Source organism: Halichondria panicea, chromosome 15 (genome assembly GCF_963675165.1).
Source record: "Halichondria panicea chromosome 15, odHalPani1.1, whole genome shotgun sequence".
Classification (NCBI taxonomy): domain Eukaryota; kingdom Metazoa; phylum Porifera; class Demospongiae; order Suberitida; family Halichondriidae; genus Halichondria; species Halichondria panicea.
This window is the reverse complement of record NC_087391.1, coordinates 2192014-2213973: the sequence shown is the minus strand read 5'-3', so window position 1 is coordinate 2213973 and position 21960 is coordinate 2192014. Positions and strand designations below refer to the sequence as shown.

Sequence of the window (21960 nt, the reverse complement as noted above, 5' to 3'; positions counted from 1 at the left end):
GAGATTGAAGATGAAGATATTCGTGGGAGAGACGAGTACGATACAACTTACCCCCCTCCTCCAGTTGTACCTAGTGTTAATGCATACTCGAAACTGGGTAAGCATGAAGCTGAGCTTCCTGCATACGATGTAGCAAATAATCATCACCCGAAACAGGTACAGCCTAAAGCTCCACCTCCTAATGGAAGTTTGTACGATGCTGCTGATTATCCCCAAGAGCAAGCAGCTCGACCTGAACACGATTATACAGAAACTAGCAACTTTCTTCCTACTTCGATAAAAGAGGAAACGTCTCAACGCACTTATGATTATGCAGACGCTAACGAATTCCTTTCTGGTTCCTCCTCTACGAAACATTCGTATGACTACGTGGACAATCCTATAGATGGTACAAATGCATTGCCCCCTGCATTGGCCCTCCTGGCTAGCTTTGTGTACACAAACACAACACCTGGCAAGATAACACTTGAGGCCGAGTCTCATTATGATCTAGGGCAGTGAGTGGACATGTTTGTTTGTATTATATAGTTTTGTACCTTCACTTCTAGTTCACTTGACTGTCTCTGTTACTCTACCTCATTGCATCCTTGTGTGCTTCATGTGTACAGTTAAATACATGCACGTAGTTGGCAAGCAGCTACAACTTTAAGTGCTTCTCAAGTGGCTGCCAACGTAATTGGCTTACAAGCTCTTGAGGTAATGTACTGTTTTCTAACATTATTAACAGCTGATCGAGACATCAATCATGTAAACATTAGCTTACTATATCGAGCACACACACACACTCAGCTTTCTTTTTTCTATGTGGTTGGTCTGCAGTCAAAGGAGGTTGAACATGCGTCATCATTCATGTGACATTCTAAAGTTTTTTCTCAGGTTACCATAGATACTGAAGTTATTGCTAATGGAGCCTGGCTAGCTTTATCTGTTGCCTGGTTGGAGCAGGATTAGCTAAACTGTAGGGTAGAGTATAGTTCAGCAGTGCTGAATATAGCTTGCATTGTACTGGCTGGCAGGAATCTAGTAAACATTCTATGCACTGATAACTGAAAAGGATTTGGGATAATTGGATGTCGGGGTAGTTATACCCTAAAGGAGCCAGGAAGTCTAAAATAGTCAGCTCTTAGTCTCTGATACGCTAACAAAACAAGCTAGAACTTTACATTGAAATCATAGTCAGCCAGCTCAGCCAAAATTTGTTGCACGTGATCGTGTCCAACCTCCTCTGGTCTGCAATGGCTATTTAGGGATTGATAATTGGTGTAGATCTGCTACCGCCCTATTTTTACAGTCTTCATTTCCTAATTGGGATTTTCTATTTGATCCCACCATAATTATGTTTCCTCTGATTACCGTATAGCGGGTATATTTCGAGGGTATAAATTTTCGCGGATGGACCTCTACAAAGGATTTCGCGGATTTTATTTTCGTGGTCTGAGTTCCAGCCTTTTGGCACATGCGCACATCAACATGCAGCTGTACCTCCACACCGTTAGCCTCGAATCCATAATACTGAACACGCCTACTATTCAAAATTTTCGTGGGTATAAATTTTCGCGGTACAGGCTCAATCCGCGAAAACCGCGAACATTTTATACCCTCGAAATATGCCCGCTATACGGTATACTCTAGCTAGGATTCAAATCTTTTGACTTGAATGCTTGCTATATCACTCTGACCACTGCACAGTTTAAAAATCCAACATTTGCTACATAATTCCTGTGAGTAGCTGGAAATTAGCTTATACATCTGATTTAACTTCTTATGTTCCTACGCGCACATCTGCAATGAGGGTGTCATACAGGATTTTGTAGTAGAAGGGGGAAATGAGAAAATTAACCAGAAAATGTTGCTAAAAAAAGGTCAACTGTTATTTCAATACCCAGCTATGGACACTCAAAAGGGGGGGGGGGGATATCCCTCCCTTTCCCCTGTATGACACCCTGACTACACAGTACACTAACTGCCTGTCACTTTCTAACAGCGAAGGTTCTATACGCGTCATCAACGATCTCGTGAATCTATGGAGCCAGCAGCTGATTCGGTATTATGCTACGCTCGCAATAGCTAGTGCGTGTCGTAGCAATTACTACTCCAGACTGTTTTTGGCTGTATATTAATTAACAGTATATGTAACGGATAGTACACATGTATAAATATAGGTTACAAGCTACGAGTGGCGTCAGTGGCCAAAATAATTATGGTAATGTGTATAGTGTTTACTTTTAGTTGTCTTAATTAGATTACTAATCATTTCCTGTGGTTAACTTTACTTTCTGTATTGTACTGTTCTCGTTATTGTACGGTTCTGTTGGTTAGTAGGTTCTTTCTGTATAGTTGTTTTTTGTTCCTTTTGGGTCTAGCTATAGGGGCCCGCTCCAGGCAGCTCTTTGTGTATGGGAGCCTCTGCTCCACTGCCTTTTGTCTTACTTATACCTTTGTTGTGTGTTGAACAGCATGATCCTGCGACATAACAATTTCAATGTGTAACATGACATGTTGACAAGTTATGACAACTGTTGAACCTCTCCTGACTTTCAAATAAGCGAAACCAACACGCATGCCAGAAAACTGGTGAGATAAACGTGGTTCCCTCACCAGTTCTCTGGCACATGTACAGTAGCATACCCCTCCCCCCACCTGCATGGTTTTCAGATGCATTTATACACACAGATTATTTCACGTATCTTTCACTTGTTTATTGTAACCATGGATATAATTAGAGCTGCAAACCTATGCGTTAATTTGGGGTTTAGTGTAATCTACAGCCTCGCGTCAAAACCACGTTACATCAAGGCCAACGTGCAGGTTTAAGCTTCTTAGCTTCTTAGCTTGCTCGCTTTTATTCGACAACGAAGCTTTAACATCAAAATCTGCCAATTAAAACTACTACCTTGTTGTGTTGAGGCTATCCATGGTACAAACACAGCGCTATCGCATCCAGGTGAGCAGACTCAGAATACACCGAACGACAGACAGACAGACAATAGACTGACCGACTACTATACCCTGTGGCGCCGCGCCGCACCTCGGGTTAATTATGACCATGTGAAGTCTGTGCAAACCACACCATTGTATTCTTGAATACCTTATGTGCTGTGTCACTCTCTCTATATGGCATTGTATGAAGGCTGCGTGCACTTTGCTAACGAGGGCATATAAGGTCTTACTGCATGCCGATTCAATTGCCTCATCAACTCTCCTGTGCTACCTTTTCACGTAAAAGCAAAAAGCTGGCTTCAAGTGTGTAGAATAGTGCGGAGAGCCTTATGTGGTGGAGTTTAAGTTTATCGGTACTGTAGCATGTATTGTACTTGCCGTAGTCAAACCATAATTAATATTGTCCTTGTAAAACATAATTATGGCTTCCTGCATGGTACAATAACACATTACATTTGGGTAATGGACCAGGTGACACATGGATCTGCATATGCCTAGTTTGTATATCGACCAATTCACATGACATTGTTTCGCCTCCCGAAGGATCTCTTTCACTCGGTTGTTTATCCCTGCAGCTGCCATTTGCCTGTGAGTGTTGTGTATGCCTTATTTGCAACTGTTCAGTTTGTTTTGTTGGATATAGATATGATTTATTCTCCCAATTTAGCCAGTATATAGAAAGTTGTTCTTTCAACCAGCACAATGTGTTATCCCCTTACAACTTGCTATATAGTTATGATGTAGTCGATAGTTTGTCACTTTACCTGTGGTGTGTTATGTGCTGAATGCATGGCAAAGCCTCGAGTTCAATCTGGGCGATTCAAACAAGTTTTTATCGAACTTGTGTCAGTTGTATTGCTGGAATGGGAAAATGATGGTATGATCGAAATGATCGATGCGTAATTACGATGCAGCGTTCTTTTCCTTAAAAAGCGCGGCAGCCTGGACCAGAGCTTATGGTTGGCAGAGGTGGATTTGTTTTTTGCTAGTGCATGTAGATGGCTGTAGACATAGATTGCGTGAGATCTGCCCACGCTGATCTCTTAATTTCACAATGAATCTCATTAATAATCTATTTTGGCTGGCTGGATCATAGATCTGTCTGGATCAAGCAGACATAGTTAGGTATAATTATACATGTATAGTAATCAAGAGAACAAGTAGCTGTGTCAAGAATAAGTGATACTTTGGTAAGTTTAAGGTAACTGGGTTGATATAATTATAGCAGCTCATTGAACACATAGCAGAAGTAAGATGTTTGATTAACTTTCTAGACCGGCCTGCTGGCTCAGTGTCAGTCAGTCTGACAGTTGTTGCATGCCAGGCTCTTGTAGATCTACATCTACATATTCATCAATCCCTACATATACTAGCCTCCTTCGCCTCTCAGAAGAAGTGCGGCCTGGGATCGAGGCTATACATACATATACAAGCTCCAAGAACATGTACATGTTAATTTATAATATTGTATGTCCATTGTAGTCACATTTGTGCTTTCAATTTGCAGTGTGTAGATCATGATGGTTACCAAAGGATACATGTTACGTGTGGCACTACTCACGGTCATACTGATGGCCACATCCAAAACTGTAAGAATAAAAATAAAAAAAACTACAGCATAAAATAATTACGAAGCCAGAGGTCGCTTCATTTGGAGGTTGAAAAATTATGTTGAAGTCCTGGTGTCGCATATTTAGAGGGTCGCATCTAATTGAAGGTAGCTCTACAGAGTTTACTTGCCTCGATTTCAGGCCACTTAAAAACATTTGGAATCTAGGCTAAGGTGTGGCTACATTTACCTCTATTTAGGACGCGGCATTAATTGTCACCCGAGCTGTCGCTACTTTTAGAGGTCAGAAAATTGCCTGAGCTCAAAAATTTCCTTTGCAGGTGTGTGGTGAATTTATTCTAACTGTCAACTTGGTCAATTACACCAACCCAACCGGACTGTGTGCTGAATGTCATGACATAATGCCAGTGTGTTGTGATGAGCTACCATTCAAATCTGGCAACTGTACCGACACAGGAGAGAAGAGATGTGACACCAGGTTCCGTTGGACCATCAGACCATTCGGTACATCACTAGAGACAAGACCCAGCATGGGGTACTTCTTCACAGACTGTACTATATCCCCCAGCACTTGCCCATTCAGTGAAATGAGTACAGCATTCGGTCAAGGTCCAACAGCACTACTGGGAGTAACACCCAATCCTCTACCTGTTTCAAAAACAAATTTTACTGTATGGACTGTAAGTTCATATTCATTGCACGTATATACTATTTTGATAACTTTAATAATTATTAGGGACAAATTCAGTTTTTCATAGAAGCATTGGATAGTGGACTCCCGAACATAATAGACAGTCTGTTGATTGACCTGGACAACCTCCAACTTGGAGCAGACTTTCCTGAGGAGATGACGTTCACTGGAGTCCACAACATATCTCACATGACCATGAGTTTCAGAGTCGAGTGCTCTCCTGGTTTCTGTGGACGTGACTGTACCACCACACTTCAGAACAATCCACGAGTGGCCGAATGTCAAGCTGATGGCACTCTAACATGTGCTGATAATCGATTTGACCCTTCACCTCTTGTAGCCTGCAACGATTGCCTCTACAACCTGGATATTACGACTGGCTGCTCCACTTGCGTACAGACCAACTATGACCCAGTCTCTAATTGCACAGCCTGCCTTCCTGGATATGATATTGGCCAAAACTGCTTAACATGTATTGATGCAAACTATGATCCTTGTACAAATTGCTCGACATGCATTATAGGCACAAGATATGATCAATTGACCAGCTGTATATCATGCGTGGACACAAACTTTAATCCTCTCAATGGCTGTACATCATGTTTGTTGGAACTCTACGACCTACAGACAAACTGCACCCAGTGCCTACCTAACAGAGATCCCTCTACCAACTGCACCCAGTGCCTACCCAACAGAGATCCCTCTACCAACTGTACCCAGTGCCTACCTAACAGAGATCCCTCTACCAACTGCACTCAGTGTCTACCAGGCTGGGACATCACCTCGGACTGTACTAGTTGCCTACCCAACAGAGACCCAGTCACCAACTGCTCCCTCTGCCTACAACCAGATATGTTCACTGATACAGACTGCAGTGTGTGTGCTCTACCAGGAGGGGATCCAGCAACACTCTGTCAAACATGCTTGGCCACTAACTTTGACCCTAACACAAATTGCTCTGAGTGCATAGGTAATCGTGATTTCGGCTCCAGCTGCTCCACTTGTCTGCCTGGATATGATAGTAGCCTTAACTGTGCAGTGTGTCTTTCTGGACGAAACATATCCACAAGATGTACCACCTGTCTGGCTGAATTCACTGGCAGTAACTGTGAACCTGGTAAGTGACTGGTGTTAGTTTAGTAAATGGTGTATAGGTGCTTAATTGCCAGGGCTGCATTGAGGGGGGCGAGGGGGTAATTCGCCACCCCCCCTGGGCACAGTTTCGCCCCCCTAGTATCTGGCAGATTCATTTGTACTGCTATAATTCTGATGACTTCGCCACTCCAACATTTTTAATTTGCCCAATTCGCCCCCCCTGATCCAAAATCCTGGATGCAGCCCTGATTGCTATTATTAATTGCTGACGTTTACATACTCTTCAAGTTTTATTTGACTAGGGGGAGCTCAAGAGGAGGTTGGCCACGATTTAACCCGCTAACTTAGCTATTTATCTTAATGTTGCGTTCTTGAATGTTTTTCAATCCTGTATTACACCTCCTGTTTACTAGCCATACTAAGACCAAACCGAGACATAACTCAATGTACCTGTAAGTATTTGGCTTATAAAGTAATTGCTTCGAGTATGACTACCATATAGCGGGTATATTTCAAAGGTATAATCTTTCGCGGTTTTTGTTGATCAAGTATATACCGCGGCGAACATTTATACCCATGAACATTAATATCAGCATGCATGCATGCGCCAAAGGGCTGATACTGCCATGAACATTAAATCCGCGAAATCCTTCCTACCGGTCTTTCCGCGAAAGTTTATACCCTCGAAAAATAATACCTGCTACCGTATAGCGGGTATATTTCGAGGGTATAAATGTTCGCGGTTTTCGCGGATTGAGCCTGTGCCGCGAAAATTTATACCCACGAAAATTTATAATAGTAGGCGTGTTCAGTATTATGGATTCGAGGCTAACGGTGTGGAGGTACAGCTGCATGTTGATGTGCGCATGCGCCAAAAGGCTGGAACTCAGACCACGAAAATAAAATCCGCGAAAATTTATACCCTCGAAATATACCCGCTATACGGTATACGGTATGCTACTCACATTCTGTATAGGACGTATCATTACTTACTAAATTACAATGTAGTGTAGAATGCTGTGATCGTCATCTTACTGTAGCTATGACAGCAACTTTTCTCTGTAGGTACCGTATATCTTTTCTTCTTTATCTGTACATGCACATTCCTCCGTAAAACTGCGCTGTTACATGACCAACCTCCTTTGGTGATATGTTTTGGTGTGCACGCAAAGGCATATGATTCTTAATGCATTTTAATCCACAATCCAGCCATACTAATTAGGTGCTAAAACAAGTGTTGATTGATGTGACCTATATTTACATTGTCAGTGTCTTCTGTGAATGGTGGTCTTGTGGGTGGTATAGCGGGTGGAGCTCTCTTCCTGGTGATAATCGTCTTGGTGATCATTGTATGTGTGCTCGTGTGTAAAAATCGAAGGAGAGGTCATATCCAATTTGTTTCAGGTGAGCTGCGCAGTTGAATTTGAATAATGCTGTATTAACCTATACTGCGTGTAACTCTGTTGGTAGGCATGTTATACTTCGTAATAATGCTTTCTTACAATGGCTATAGTTGCATGCTCATATTTTCCCAGCAACTCATTGTTATAACCTTTGTGTGTGTTTTCTGCTATTGTTAACAGATGAAGGAGCAGCTCGTAATGCTTATGATATTACTGGAACTGGAAGTGGATCGTCAGCAGAACATAAGTTTCAGAATCCGATATATGGCCCGGGATTGGAAATGGACTTAAAGACTGGAACAGGGTCATCAGATGATCACGCATTTACTAATTCACTGTACGAGACCTCGAACGTACACACAGCAGATGGTTACTCTCACCCTAGTGTCAGCCCACCCTCACATACGGTAAAAACAGGCACCCAGGATCTTACGTCTACTCTCGATGGACCAACGTACAATACAGCTAGCTGTCTTGATAACAACCTGCCAAGAGAAGGCACACCTGTTTACGACACAGCTGATCATACTCATCGACCACCTTTTACCAACCCACAGAATAAAGACTATTCTAAATTGCATCAACCTCGCAACCCACCAGATGAAGACTATTCTAAACTGCGCCAACCTCCAATAACAAGTGTAACACCTCAACCGACTTCTCTGGCTGACTATGACACGGCCACATTTATTGAGCAGCCTGTCTATGACGAAGCCTTCCCTCCATTGGGTGATCCCCTTTCTAAGAAGGGGACCAGACATCCATCAAAGTCTGCTGGAGCTTATGAAGAAATTGAAGATGAAGATATTCGTGGGAGAGACGAGTACGATACAACTTACCCTCCTCCTGCAGTTATACCTAGTGTTAATGCATACTCGAAAGTGGGTAAACTTGAAGCTGAGCTTCCTGCATACGATGTAGCAAATAATCATCACCCGAAACAGGTACAGTCTAAAGCTCCACCTCCTAATGGAAGTCTGTACAATACTGCCGATTATCCCCAAGAGCAAGCAACTCGACCTAAACATAACTATACAGAAACTAGCGACTTTCTTCCTACTTCAATAAAAAAGGAAACGTCTCTAGCTCAACACACTTATGATTATGCAGATGCAAGCGAATTCCTTTCTGCTTCCTCCTCTGCCAAACATTCGTATGACTACGTGGACAATCCTATAGATGGTACGAATGCATTGCCCCCTGCATTGGCCTCCCTGGCTAGCTCTGTGTACACGAACACAACGCCTGACAAGATAGCGCTTGAGGCCGAGTCTCATTATGACCTAGGGCAGTGAGTGGACATGTTCGTTTTATATTATTTTTAGAAGTGTGTGTTGTGTGTTTCACATTATCAGATTATAATATTACGACTGCATTTACCTTCAATTCTGGTTCACCTGAACTGTTAAGTTTTAATCGTAATTACATATCCCTTCAAATGGTTTGTCCTTTTTTGCACTGCACCATTATTATTTCTGTTGTGTATCCCACAGTATTGTACTAACCATTATTATTTAAAAAAAACTTCGATTGAAAGGACACACATGCACACTACGTGTATGTGTTATGTCATCCATGTAGTGGTTGTTGTTTCTGTATAGTGTGAGCACGTTGGTGTGACTGTGTGCTTTCTGGTGGTAGCAGCTGGCCTATGTATATGGGAGGTGATTACCGCCAAAATTAGCAGTGAAAAAGTAGAGGCGCGTTTTGCAAAAATAGATGGTATGATTTTTTTACAGAGGTGTGTTTTGAAAAATAAGCGCTGCTCTTTTTTATACAGAGGTGTGTTTTGAAAAAATAGGTGGTGCAATTCTTCTATGGCTGAAGCTGCTCAAGTGTGTGTCTTTATTTTAAAGATCCTGGTTCCACCTGTGTCAACGTGTCTAGCGCCTATGCCTGCAGAGATCTGACCTCTTGTTGTTTGGTGAGTTACTGGGCATGCTGTTCTCATTTCTACTGTAGATCTAGATGTGTATCGTAAGACCTCGTTTTAAGGCGACTCTCAAAATACGCGACATGCACCCTCGAGCTTAGGCAATGTTTGACCGCTCTAAAAGTAGCGACAGCTGCGCTGACCATGATTAATGTCTCATCCTAAAATGGAGGTAATGTAGCCACACCCTTTCCTCAATGCTATAGCCCACTGGAAAATACATGTTTTTTATGCGGCCTGAAATCGATGCAAGTAGACTAGGTGGAGCTACCTCCAATTAGATTCGACCCTCTAAATATACCAGGACTTTAACATAGTTATTTTTCAACTCCCAAAAAAAGCGATCTCTGTGGCTCGTAATTACTTAAAAATGTCGCCTTAAATCGAGGTCTTACAGTATCTACAGTACAGTCTTAGAGATATAATTTACACTCTCCCTTTTCTACCAAAATCGGTTTCAAGCAAGCCAAGCCAGCTAATTCTTACCAGCAGTGTCTTCTTTCTGTTCTACGTACCTCGTTGTGCATCCCTGTACGCGTGTACTCCAAACTCCACATACAGTATTTTAATAGTTGGCAAGCAGTAAGTATTTCTCGAGTGGCTTTCAACGTAATTGCCTTACAAGCACTTGTTGAGATTTCTAACATGATTAAAACAGCTTAGCAACGTACCCCCTGTGTTGATTTTGAGCCCCTGGATAAACATTAGCTTTCTACTAAGCACACACTCACTACCTTAGGTGACATATTTTCACAGGTAAACTTTTCTGCAATTTCACTGTTGAGCCATTGATTGTGCTAAAGTTGTGAAATTAATGTTATTCATAGCGTTTATTTATTAATGAGATTGGGATTTTACTCTCATTCGCAGAAATGAATGCCCTGCTCTCAATATTTACTCTCCACTAGTGTGTGTCTGTACAAGCAATGGACATCAGGGGCAATCAACTTTATGTGTTACTACTCGGAGCCTTACTAGTGGCCACGCCCAGAGCTGTAAGTAGATTATAAGATTGGTACAGTAGTGTCATCTACTGCTGCATTGTGTTTATAACCAACTCCATGCTTTGACTCCGTACTGAGCTCACAGTTGAATATGTTATTTTCTAGTGCTATTTGTGATATGTGGAGGTAATTATTTGTGTGACTGAATTTTGTGCATGATAGTCGAAGGTGAATACTGTAGCTATATAGACAGTTAGTTACTGCAAGTTGCCACTCTACTTTGCTCACTAGTCTATAAAGGTGAATGATATAACTGATCTCGTCAGAATGGAGTGGGATTGCTGGGGATTGGTTCGGCTAGTGATATATAGATGAGCATGTGACCAGACCAGACTGGCCACACCCATCTTAGTCATCAGTTGTGCCAACTCAGCAAAAAGCAGTGCACGTGGTCGTGCCATAGTATAAAGCTCAAGGTGAAAGGTCATTCCAGTAGCAGCTCCAAATGCACGGTCCTTCACAAAGTTTGCCAAACACTGCCAAGGTTGCATGCTAAGAGGGTGTCCTTTACCCCATACAAAAAAACATACTAGGAGTTCTCAGGCACGTTGCCAATCCCTCTTCCACATTTTTGCTGCCATGCATGCTGTGCATCAACGTACAAGCACAATGTGGCATCCTGGTACAATAGCACATCCTGGTACAATAGCACATTACATGGCCTGGACCACGGTGACACTAGTTAATTGCATGTGCCAGTTACTTTGTATCGTGCAGTAGTATAGTGGTACAGTGGTACCAATTCACATGACACAGTTTCCCGGTGAAGCTCAAACGATCAGACTATTACAATTATTATATAATCCTAGCAACCATTTGCCTGTGAGTGTTGCGTGTTTGCGATCATGCACTTGTTCATAAACTGTCCAGTTTGTTTTATAGGATATAGATATCCAAATTTAGCCAGTAGAAAGTTGTTCTTTCAAACAGTATATACAATATATAATTATTGCATGTCCCTGGTCAAGTTTCTATCAAACTTGTGTCAGCTGAACTATAAAGACTAGAATGGACAATTTATGGTATGATTGATAATGATCGATACGATATCCATGAATTACATGGCAATCATCATGCAGCGTCTTTCCTTAAAACGTGCAATGGCCTGGAACAGAGCTTTAATAAATGTTTGGCAGAGGTCAGGTGGGTTTAGCAGATAGATTCTCTGCAGAAAAGTAATACTGCATCTGGCGGTGACCATCTCCAATTAAGTTGTGGACCATGCATGCAGGAACCATAATCAGCTGGTTTTGTACTTTTTGTCACCAGTCATAGATTCTGCTCTGATTGTGGGGGCGTTCTGCCCACGCTGATTTTGTATTCCAACATTGAAAATCATTATTACATTCAGTTCAGTGGCTGATAGATCTTTAATTATAGCTGTGTGTCAAATAGGTGCTAGTATACTGTGACTGTGGTAAGTTAAGGTAAAGTAAGTATGCAGCTCTTTGAACATGCATTTCAGAACTAGATCTAGATCTGCGTTAGGCTGACATGTGTACATGCCAGGCTCTAGGTTTTGTGCTTGTAGATCTACATATTCACCAATCTATACAAGCCCAGGAACATGTATTTGTGTTTTGCAGTGTGTGGATCGTGATGGTTACCAGAGGATACTTGTTACGTGTTGCACTACTCGCAGTTCTACTGATGGTCACATCAACAACTGTAAGTAAATTATTAACCTCGTTCTTGCATGCAGGCCTGACTTTTTTCTAATGGAACGCTATAGGGCTGGATACACTACAAATTACCGAGTAATATATAGTACTACGAATGTAGTAAATAACCATAAACTAGTCCGTTTACTAAGAACATGCTTCGTAAATACTCTCCCTTGCATGACTGAGTTCCATGAAGCTGTGGTTTATGCCATTATGTTGGTGTGGAAGGCTTGCACACTAGTCTGAAGCCAGAATAGGATCTCATATACCTGTACGATATATAGTCGTATGATCGAGTTGTCTTCACAAGTATCAGTTGGAAGCATGCACCATGATATGCATGCATAGACTTGCCGTAACCTGTATACAGAACCAAGCTCAGACATCTGGACCATACGAGAGCCTCTTACGCAGGGGCGGATCCAGTGGGGGCTTAAGCACCCCCCCCCGGTCTCAAGAACTACTTTAGTTTGTCCTATGATCTGAATGTCTGACCTGATGACAACCCTATAATGATTATAAATTATAATAGCTATTAATTAACTGACTGCATGCAACTGACCTGGACAACGGTGAAGATGAAACAGTCTAGATAGGATTTTCTGTTGTCTCTATTGTTTGCAATAGACTCTCACTGAGTCACACACACTAATTGGTAGGTGTGGCCTCAGATTTCGGCCTGCGCTTTGCTTCCCTTGCATGCTCAGCACCCTTTTGCTTCTAGATCCGCCCTGTTATGGCGTCAGACTAGTGTTTAAGCGTTCTCAACCAAGGAAATAGACTAAGCTGCTTCACATAGATAGAAGCATAGAGAACAGGTGGATTCCTCGACTTAAATTAAATAGCGCCCATGCAATAATTATTGTAGAAACTGGATTATTAGCGCTTACTCAATTATATAAGCGTATATAATTATGCTATAGAAACTGTGGTAGTTATGCAATTATAGTTTAGTACACTGATATGTATATACTGTGTCTAAACATGCAGCACGCCTCGATCCACATGTGTATTATTTTCTGTTTTAGTGTGAGGTGCATATGGACACGCATGCATGCAAGATCACTAACTTTTCTCGAGTTATTAGCTATTATCTGTGCATGGTACTTCTATTACTGTTGTATAGACATGCAGTACACCTCCAGGTGTATAAGTTTCTGTTTTAGTGTGAAGGTATAATATATACCGTAGAAACTGGATTATTAGCGCTTACTCAACTATATAAACGTATCTTTATTTTAAGCGCATGCTCAACTGCAAGCTTTTTGTACTCGAATTGAAGCGCTGATCCAATTATGCAAAGGACATTTTAGAATTGATTCAGCTAATTTTTTTTATCTATGAGCTAGTTAGCTTGTACAGTGTATGATTAGCTGGTGATATGTAAGGACTCTCTGGGCATGCTGTTACCTTGTCTGATCATGCTGAGAGAATGTGAGACATGGGTGAGGTCCTTTTATTCCAAGTTCCTGGTCAATATAAATGTCTTTATAATATGAATTTAAAATGATGTAAATGAACTGTAAAATGAACTGTAACATAATAGATCTAGTAAGGGTTGCCTGCTTGCCTTGCTTGCTCATTTTCTAGCCAGCTTGCGAGTCAGCTCTCATCACAGAGTCAGCTCTCATCACAGAGACATCCAGTTGCTGGGTGGGGCTCGAAATGACTTTATTATAGGATAAGGTGCATTCTCGAATATAAGCGTATATAGAGCTCTGCTATTGACCCTAAAGCGCATGCGCTAATAATCCAGTTTCTACGTATAGGCTCATATAGCTCATACTAAAACAGTTACATTTCTGTTTTAGTATGAGCCTCACCTCGCACTAAAACAGAACAGGGAGGCGTGCTGCATGTTTAGACAACATGCATCGTACATAATATATATATATATATATATACATCATTAGGCTGCTTTGAAACACCACAGACAGCAGCAAAATGCTACAACTTGAAGTTGAATTTTAGTCTTCGTGTGAGTGTGGGCACACTAAAAGAATCCAAGTTGTAAGATTTTGCTGCTCTCTGCAATGATGTACGTGTACATTAAGATTTATGTGATGTATATACTGTGGTGTCTGAATATGCATACAGGCTGCCAGCACATGCTGCATGCATGCACCTTCACCTGTTTCAATTTAGGAGGTTGGACACGATCACGTACGCAACAAAATTTTGCTGAGCTGGCTCATAGTAATAATTATTATTATTCCAATACAAAGTCAGCTTGTCTTATTAGCGTATCATGCAGTGTGTGCATGCATGTGTGTCACGATGTGTATTCCAGCTGTAACTGCTCAACGGTTGAAATGTGACGAAGCAGCCTTGGATTTTAATTCATGGATTTGCGAACTACAGCTTCTTTCTCGAGTTATTGCTAGTTTGACTCACAGTGATTAAAGGCTGTTGCAGAATCGTTCATAGCATTATCTGTTCGCACAAACTTTCTTTTCAACTTATAACCTAGTCTTGCACTAAAGCTGTTAGCTAGCGAGTCATCATTTGTCACAGGAAAACATCTGGTGGTTACTGGGTGAGGCTCGAATGACTGCATTATAAGCTCATCCTCATATATAGAGGTCTGCTATTGACCACATTAGCCCATACGCTAATAATCCAGTTTCTACGCGGTATAGATACTAGGCTATTTTTTTCCTTTCGTTATATTTTTTAAAAATTAGTCGCAGACCGAGGCTAGTAACATATCAGAATCAGAGTCTACAGCATATCAAAATCAGCTTAATTTATTTCTTAGCAGGTAAGTGGTGAATTTATTCTCACTGTCAACTTGGTCGACTATACCAACCCAACCGGACTGTGTGCTGAATGTCATCATGCACTGACAATACCAGTGTGCTGTGATGAACTACCATTCAACTCAGGCAACTGTGACAACACAGGAGATGAGAGATGTGACACTAGGTTCCGTTGGACCCTCAGACCATTCGGTGCTACACTAGAGACAAGACCCAGCATGGGGTACTTCTTCACAAACTGTCCAATGTCCTCCAGCACTTGCCCATTCAGTGAAATGAGTACAGCATTCGGTCAAGGTCCAACAGCACTACTGGGGGTAGCACCCAATCCTCTACCTGTTTCAAGAACAGATTTTACTATGTGGACGGTAAGTTTGTATTTATTTCACCTACCAATTTTTTTATTTATTATTTATATAGGGACAAATACAGTTCTTTATAGAAGCCGTGGACAGCGGACTTCCAAACATAATAGACAGTCTGTTGATTGACCTGGACAACCTCCAACTTGGAGCAGGCTTCACAGAGGAGATGACATTCACTGGATACCACAACATATCTCACATTACCATGAGTTTCAGAGTTGAGTGCTCTCCTGGTTTCTGTGGACCTGACTGTACCACCACACCTAAGAACAATCCACGAGTGGTGACATGTCAAGCTGATGGCATTCTAACGTGTACTGATAACCGATTAGACTCTTCATCACTAGAACCCTGCAACAACTGCCTCTACAACCTAGATATTACTACAGACTGTTCTACATGTTTGGATGACAACTATGACCCAACCACTAACTGCAAATTATGTTTGTTGGAATTCTACGATCTACAGACAAACTGTATACAGTGCCTACCCAACAGAGATCCCTCTACAAACTGTACCCAGTGCCTACCAGGCTGGGAAATCACCTTGGACTGTACTAGTTGCCTACTCAACAGAGATCCCTCTACCAGCTGCACCCAGTGTCTACCAGGCTGGGACACCACCAAGGCCTGTACTAGTTGCCTACCCAACAGAGATCCCTCTACCGACTGTACCCAGTGCCTACCCAACAGAGATCTCTCTACTGACTGTACCCAGTGCCTACCAGGCTGGGAAATCACCTTGGACTGTACTAGTTGCCTACTCAACAGAGATCCCTCTACCAGCTGCACCCAGTGTCTACCAGGCTGGGACACCACCAAGGCCTGTACTAGTTGCCTACCCAACAGAGATCCCTCTACCGACTGTACCCAGTGCCTACCCAACAGAGATCTCTCTACTGACTGTACCCAGTGCCTACCAGGCTGGGAAATCACCTCGGGCTGCACTAGTTGCCTACTCAACAGAGATCCCTCTACCAGCTGCACCCAGTGTCTACCAGGCTGGGACACCACCAAGGCCTGTACTAGTTGCCTACCCAACAGAGATCCCTCTACCGACTGTACCCAGTGCCTACCCAACAGAGATCTCTCTACTGACTGTACCCAGTGCCTACCAGGCTGGGAAATCACCTCGGGCTGCACTAGTTGCCTACTCAACAGAGATCCCTCTACCGACTGTACCCAGTGCCTACCCAACAGAGATCTCTCTACCGACTGTACCGAGTGCCTACCAGGCTGGGAAAGCACCTCGGACTGTACTAGTTGCCTACCCAACAGAGATCTCTCTACCGACTGTACCCAGTGCCTGCCAGGCTGGGAAATCACCTTGGACTGTACTAGTTGCCTACTCAACAGAGATCCCTTTGCTGACTGTACCCAGTGCCTATCCAACAGAGATCTCTCTACCGACTGTACCCAGTGCCTACCAGGCTGGGAAATCACCTCGGACTGTACTAGTTGCCTACTCAACAGAGATCCCTCTACCGACTGCACCCAGTGTCTACCAGGCTGGGACATCACCTCGGACTGTACTAGTTGCCTACCCAACAGAGATCCCTCTACCGACTGTACCCAGTGTCTACCCAACAGAGATTCCCTGACTAACTGTACCCTGTGCCTATTCAACAGAGATCTCTCTACCAACTGCACCCAGTGTCTACCCAACAGAGATCCCGCTACCAACTGCACCCTGTGTCTACCAGGCTGGGACACCACCACGAACTGTACTAGTTGCCTACCCAACAGAGATCCCTCTACCAACTGCACCCAGTGCCTACCCAACAGAGATCCCTCTGCCAACTGTACCCAGTGCCTACCCAACAGAGACCTAGTCACAAATTGCACCCAGTGTCTACCAGGCTGGGACATCACCTCGGACTGTATTAGTTGCCTACCCAACAGAGATCCCTCTACCAACTGCACCCAGTGCCTACCAGGCTGGGACATCACCTCGGACTGTATTAGTTGCCTACCCAGCAGAGATCCCCTGGCTAACTGTACCCAGTGCCTACCCAACAGAGACCTAGTCACAAACTGCGCTCAATGTCTACCAGGCTGGGACATCGCCTCGGACTGTATTAGTTGCCTACCCAGCAGAGATCCCCTGGCTAACTGTACCCAGTGCCTACCCAACAGAGATTCCTCTACCAACTGTACCCAGTGCCTACCCAACAGAGACCTAGTCACAAACTGCACCCAGTGTTTACCAGGCTGGGACATCACCTCGGACTGTATTAGTTGCCTACACAACAGAGATCCCTCTACCAACTGCACCCAGTGTTTACCAGGCTGGGATATCACCTTGGACTGTACTAGTTGCCTACCCAACAGAGACCCAGTCACCAACTGCTCCCTCTGCCTACAACCAGACAGCTTCACTGATACAGACTGCGGTGTGTGTGCTCTACCAGGAGGGGACCCAGCAACACTCTGTCAAACATGTTTAGCCACTAACTTTGACCCTAATACAAATTGCTCTGAGTGCATAGGCAATCGTGATCTCAGCTCCAGCTGCTCTACTTGTCTGCCTGGATATAATAGTAACCATGACTGTGCAGTATGTCTTTCTGAACCCAACATATCCACAAGATGTACCACCTGTCTGGCTGGATTCACTGAAAGTAACTGTGAACCTGGTGAGTGACTGGCATTTGTATAATTATACGAGTATGCTTTAGTATAGTGTCCTTTATCAACTCGTATGTTCTTACTCTATATACTGATGTCTGCTCCAGTACGTAAGAATATTTTGCACCGTTTTGATATAGGGTTTCTCTTAATTGCACTGCTTTTTTTCATACCTTAATGAGCCTTTGCTTTAGCGTAGCTACCCTTAAAAACAGTGCTAGCTAAATCAGTTGCATAGAAAAACTTATAAGAAGCATGCGGATATTGATTCGTCTATTAACAACCTTAATGAGTAAATGCTTCATATATCTGCCTCCTCTGCCGTAAATTGTATGCCTTGGTGTGCATGCACTAGGGATATACGGTTTTTATTAGTTTAAAACCATGCTAATTAAGCGATAAATAACAATACTTTTAGTTACACCAACAGCCTCTTCTGTGGGTGGTATAGCTGGTGGAGTGGGTGGAGCTCTCTTCCTGGTGATCATCGTCTTGGTAATCATTGTGTGTGTGCTTGTGTGTAAAGTTCGGAGAAGAGGTCACGTAAGGTTTGTTTCAGGTGAGTTAATCTGACTGTTAATACATGTGTGTGAAGGAAGGGTTTGAGATCAAGCATAGTCAGTCCCTTTAAGACAATTGAATCAGCAAAAAGAAAGGTCTAATGAACGATGCTGTATTATTTACCTACTGGTAACCCTATTGGTGTAGATAAAAGGACTGTCCGTGCATGGTGTATAATTGAGGGCATAATTATATATACACTGTTTAAAGCACAAGGACTATAATTATACATGTATATATAGTTTTAGATAAAGAACAGAAAAGGGATTGGAAAAGGAAGCATCCGCGTGATACAGTCCGTGTTTCCCAACGGTGCTTGACGCTGTGTTCTAGCATGTAAATAATTATGGTTGCAAATTTGAATCAGTATACAGTAGTGTCTTTGCATGATGGCGAGTGGCGTGTTAGAGGTGCTGTATTGATAGATGATGACATAATAAAAGCACCGCGGGTGCTGATGCCTCAGCTAGCTGCACATCAAGCTAATACTTTGCTATTCACTAATATTTCGCATGCATAATTTGCATGCAGGAATGTTGCAAAAAAGAAGGTTGCCAAAAGTCAGTTCAAAGCCCATAATTAACGGCTGCTATATTCTCATGAAACAGTGCAGCTTTGCTGTTCTTTCCTCACTCTTGCAGTTATACCAATGGCTAGCGTTCTAGTGCAGAGCTAACTTCTAAGTAAGTTTTATATAAACATATTTTCTATACACACGAGTCTGAAGAGACTTAAAACTAAGCCTATTGACTTAAGAACGAAGCAAATCCACACATTGAAATCCAAAGAAAACATGACTAGAAGCCCATAGAAGTTCCTACTTGCACTTCGAGCAGCTGTAGCAGTCTATACACGTGTAACACACACACAAACACACTACTGTATACCTTGCTGCGCATGCACACATGCACCGAGGCATAATTATAGAATATACTTACGCCATCCAATCCCAATCCAACTACAGTATATATGTTATGGTATACCAGTCCATGTCTTAGATTTAATGCATTTGCAGTATCACTGTTAAAAGTATAAATAACAACAAGAAATTAAGATCCCTAAAAAACAGCGCGAAGCAGTGGAAGGCACTTTATACAATACCTGCCTGAATGGTCGTCTCTAGAGCAGCTGATTAGCTCTATCATTTCCACTAATTAAAAATCAAAACGCGAATTGAACTCAAAGCCCTTAATTCTAACCACAAGTATCAATTTTTGTACGTAGAGCACATGATTCATTTCATTTCCAGCCCCCCTTTAACTATGGTTTTAGTTGCATGTTCATTTTTTGCCAAGCAACATATAATTGTAAACCACATAAATAATTTGCTGTTAACAGATGAAGGAGCAGCTTATACTGCTTATGATGATGCTGGAACTAGAAATGGATCCTCAGCAGAACAGAAGTTTCGGAATCTGAAATATGACCCTGGATTGGAAATGAATTCTATGACTGGAAAAGGGTCATCAGATGATTGTGCGTTTACTAATTTACCGTACGAGACCTCGAACTTGCACACAGAAAATAAATACTCTCAATTATGTTACCCTAGTTTCAGATCGCCCTCAAAAACAGGCACTAACAATCTCACGTCTACTCTCGAGAGACCAATATACGACACAGCCAGCTATCCTGATGACAGCCAGCCAAGTGAAGGCCCACATGTTTACGACACAGCTGATCATACTCATCGACCACCTCCTACCAACCCACAGGATGAAGACTATTCTAAATTGCATCAACCTCCGGTAGCTAACGTAACACCTCAACCAACTTCTCTGGCTGACTATGACACAGCCACATTTATTGAGCAGCCGGTTTATGACAAAGTATTCCCTGCTCCGGGTGATTCAATTTCTAAGAAGGGGACCAGGCATCCATTAAAGTCTGCTGGAGCTTATGAAGAGATTGAAGATGAGGATTTCTGTGGGAGAGACGAGTACGATACAACTTACCCCCCTCCTGCAGTTATACCTAGTGTTAATGCATACTCGAAAGTGGGTAAGCATGAAGCTGAGCTTCCTGCATACGATGTAGCAAATAATCATCACTCGAAACAGGTACAGCCTAAAGCTCCACCTCCTAATGGAAGCATGTACGATACAACTTACCCCCCTCCTGCAGTTATACCTAGTGTTAATGCATACTCGAAAGTGGGTAAGCATGAAGCTGAGCTTCCTGCATACGATGTAGCAAATAATCATCACCCGAAACAGGTACAGCCTAAAGCTCCACCTCCTAACGGAAGCATGTACGATACTGCCAATCATCCCCATCCTCCGGTTATACCTAGTGTTAATGCATACTCGAAAGTGGGTAAGCATGATGCTGAGCTTCCTGCATACGATGTAGCAAATAATCATCATTCGAAACAGGTACAGCCTAAAGCTCCACCTCCTAACGGAAGTTTGTACGATACTGCCAATTATCCCCAAGAGCAAGTAACTCAACCTGAACATGATTGCACAAAAACTAGCAACTTCCTTCCTACTTCGATAAAAAAGGAAACGTCTCAACGCACTTATGATTATGTAGACGCGAACGAATTCCTTTCTGCTTCCTCCTCTGTCAAACATTCGTATGACTACGTGGACAATCCTATAGATAGTACGAATGCATTGCCCCCTGCATTGGCCCCCCTGGCTAGCTCTGTGTACACGAACACAACACCTGGCAAGATAACAGTTGAGGCCGAGTCTCATTATGACCTAGGGCAGTGAGTGCATGGACACCTTTGCTTGTATATTAAAAGTGTGTGTTGTGTGTTATGACTATTAGATTTGTATTTATGACTCTGTAGCCATTGGTCAAAAGTTTTGCACCTTCACTTGCTTTGGTTCACTTGAATTGTTAAGTTTCAATCGTAATTACTCATCCCTTTAAACACCTTTTATAATTACCGTACTACACATTATGTTGTACTGCAGTTTTGTACTGACCATGAATGAATTATCACAAAGACTTTGCCGGATTGAAGGGACGCACACACGTGTTTTGTATGTCCGCTATCCGTGTAGCAGTGTGGCTTCTGTATAGTTATTGTGCAAACTGGAGCATCTACGTTTACAGTGGTGGCAGGTGCGATTGTGTGGCTTCCTGGTGAAACAGCTTGGCTATTTTTCTTTGGTAGCTTTATGAATAATAATTGCTTCAACAAGCTTTTTTGTTTGTTCTGTTTGTTCATAGTCTCGCAAATCACGATACGGTAACTGCCATCCGGACCATTGCCTCGATCTTCCCCCTGACACCGCGCTTTGGAGTCCAGATATTTGACATTGCTATGCACTTATATTATATACATAATTATGTGCAGTATAATTGTTAGATCAGAGATCTTCTCGAATATC

General features: G+C 42.6%; 2 protein-coding genes across 8 annotated transcripts in view; both read left to right on the top strand.

The window, feature by feature from the left end:
- LOC135348775 (uncharacterized) overlaps window positions 1-9585 on the top strand; it is a 50915-nt gene extending 41330 nt beyond the window's left edge. For 2 of the 4 annotated variants that reach the window (XM_064547103.1, XM_064547104.1), the window contains exons 3-6: window positions 4831-5190; window positions 5247-6318; window positions 7566-7700; window positions 7880-9585. In XM_064547103.1, coding sequence (XP_064403173.1) covers window positions 4831-5190; window positions 5247-6318; window positions 7566-7700; window positions 7880-8994 — 2682 coding nt within the window. In that variant the 3' untranslated portion in view covers window positions 8995-9585. Of the gene's footprint in view, window positions 1-4027; window positions 4131-4313; window positions 4386-4447; window positions 4530-4830; window positions 5191-5246; window positions 6319-7565; window positions 7701-7879 lie in introns of those variants that run through there. The other 2 variants (XM_064547102.1, XM_064547101.1) reach the window with 2 other exon arrangements.
- Window positions 9586-10536: 951 nt separating this feature from the next.
- LOC135348761 (zonadhesin-like) lies at window positions 10537-21850 on the top strand. Of its 4 annotated transcripts, none has more exons than XM_064547077.1 (6): window positions 10537-10627; window positions 12223-12304; window positions 15059-15427; window positions 15480-18060; window positions 18471-18611; window positions 19952-21850. In XM_064547077.1, the coding sequence occupies exons 2-6, from the start codon at window positions 12236-12238 to the stop codon at window positions 21331-21333; spliced, it is 4542 nt and encodes a 1513-aa protein (XP_064403147.1). In that variant the 5' UTR covers window positions 10537-10627; window positions 12223-12235; the 3' UTR covers window positions 21334-21850. The 4 variants fall into 4 exon arrangements, with proteins under 4 accessions (XP_064403147.1, XP_064403148.1, XP_064403149.1 ...); XM_064547078.1 differs by lacking the exon at window positions 10537-10627 and adding an exon at window positions 11616-12053 and having other exon boundaries at window positions 15062-15427; XM_064547079.1 differs by lacking the exon at window positions 10537-10627 and adding an exon at window positions 11616-12053 and having other exon boundaries at window positions 18483-18611.
- Window positions 21851-21960: the final 110 nt, after the last annotated feature.

Coding starts and splice junctions, on each gene's coding strand:
- LOC135348761 (XM_064547077.1), top strand. CDS start 12,236: ATGGTTACCAGAGGATACTTGTTACGTGTTGCACTACTCGCAGTTCTA. Junction 12,305..15,058: donor TGATGGTCACATCAACAACT/GTAAGTAAATTA, acceptor TTTATTTCTTAG/CAGGTAAGTGGTGAATTTAT. Junction 18,612..19,951: donor TCACGTAAGGTTTGTTTCAG/GTGAGTTAATCT, acceptor TGCTGTTAACAG/ATGAAGGAGCAGCTTATACT.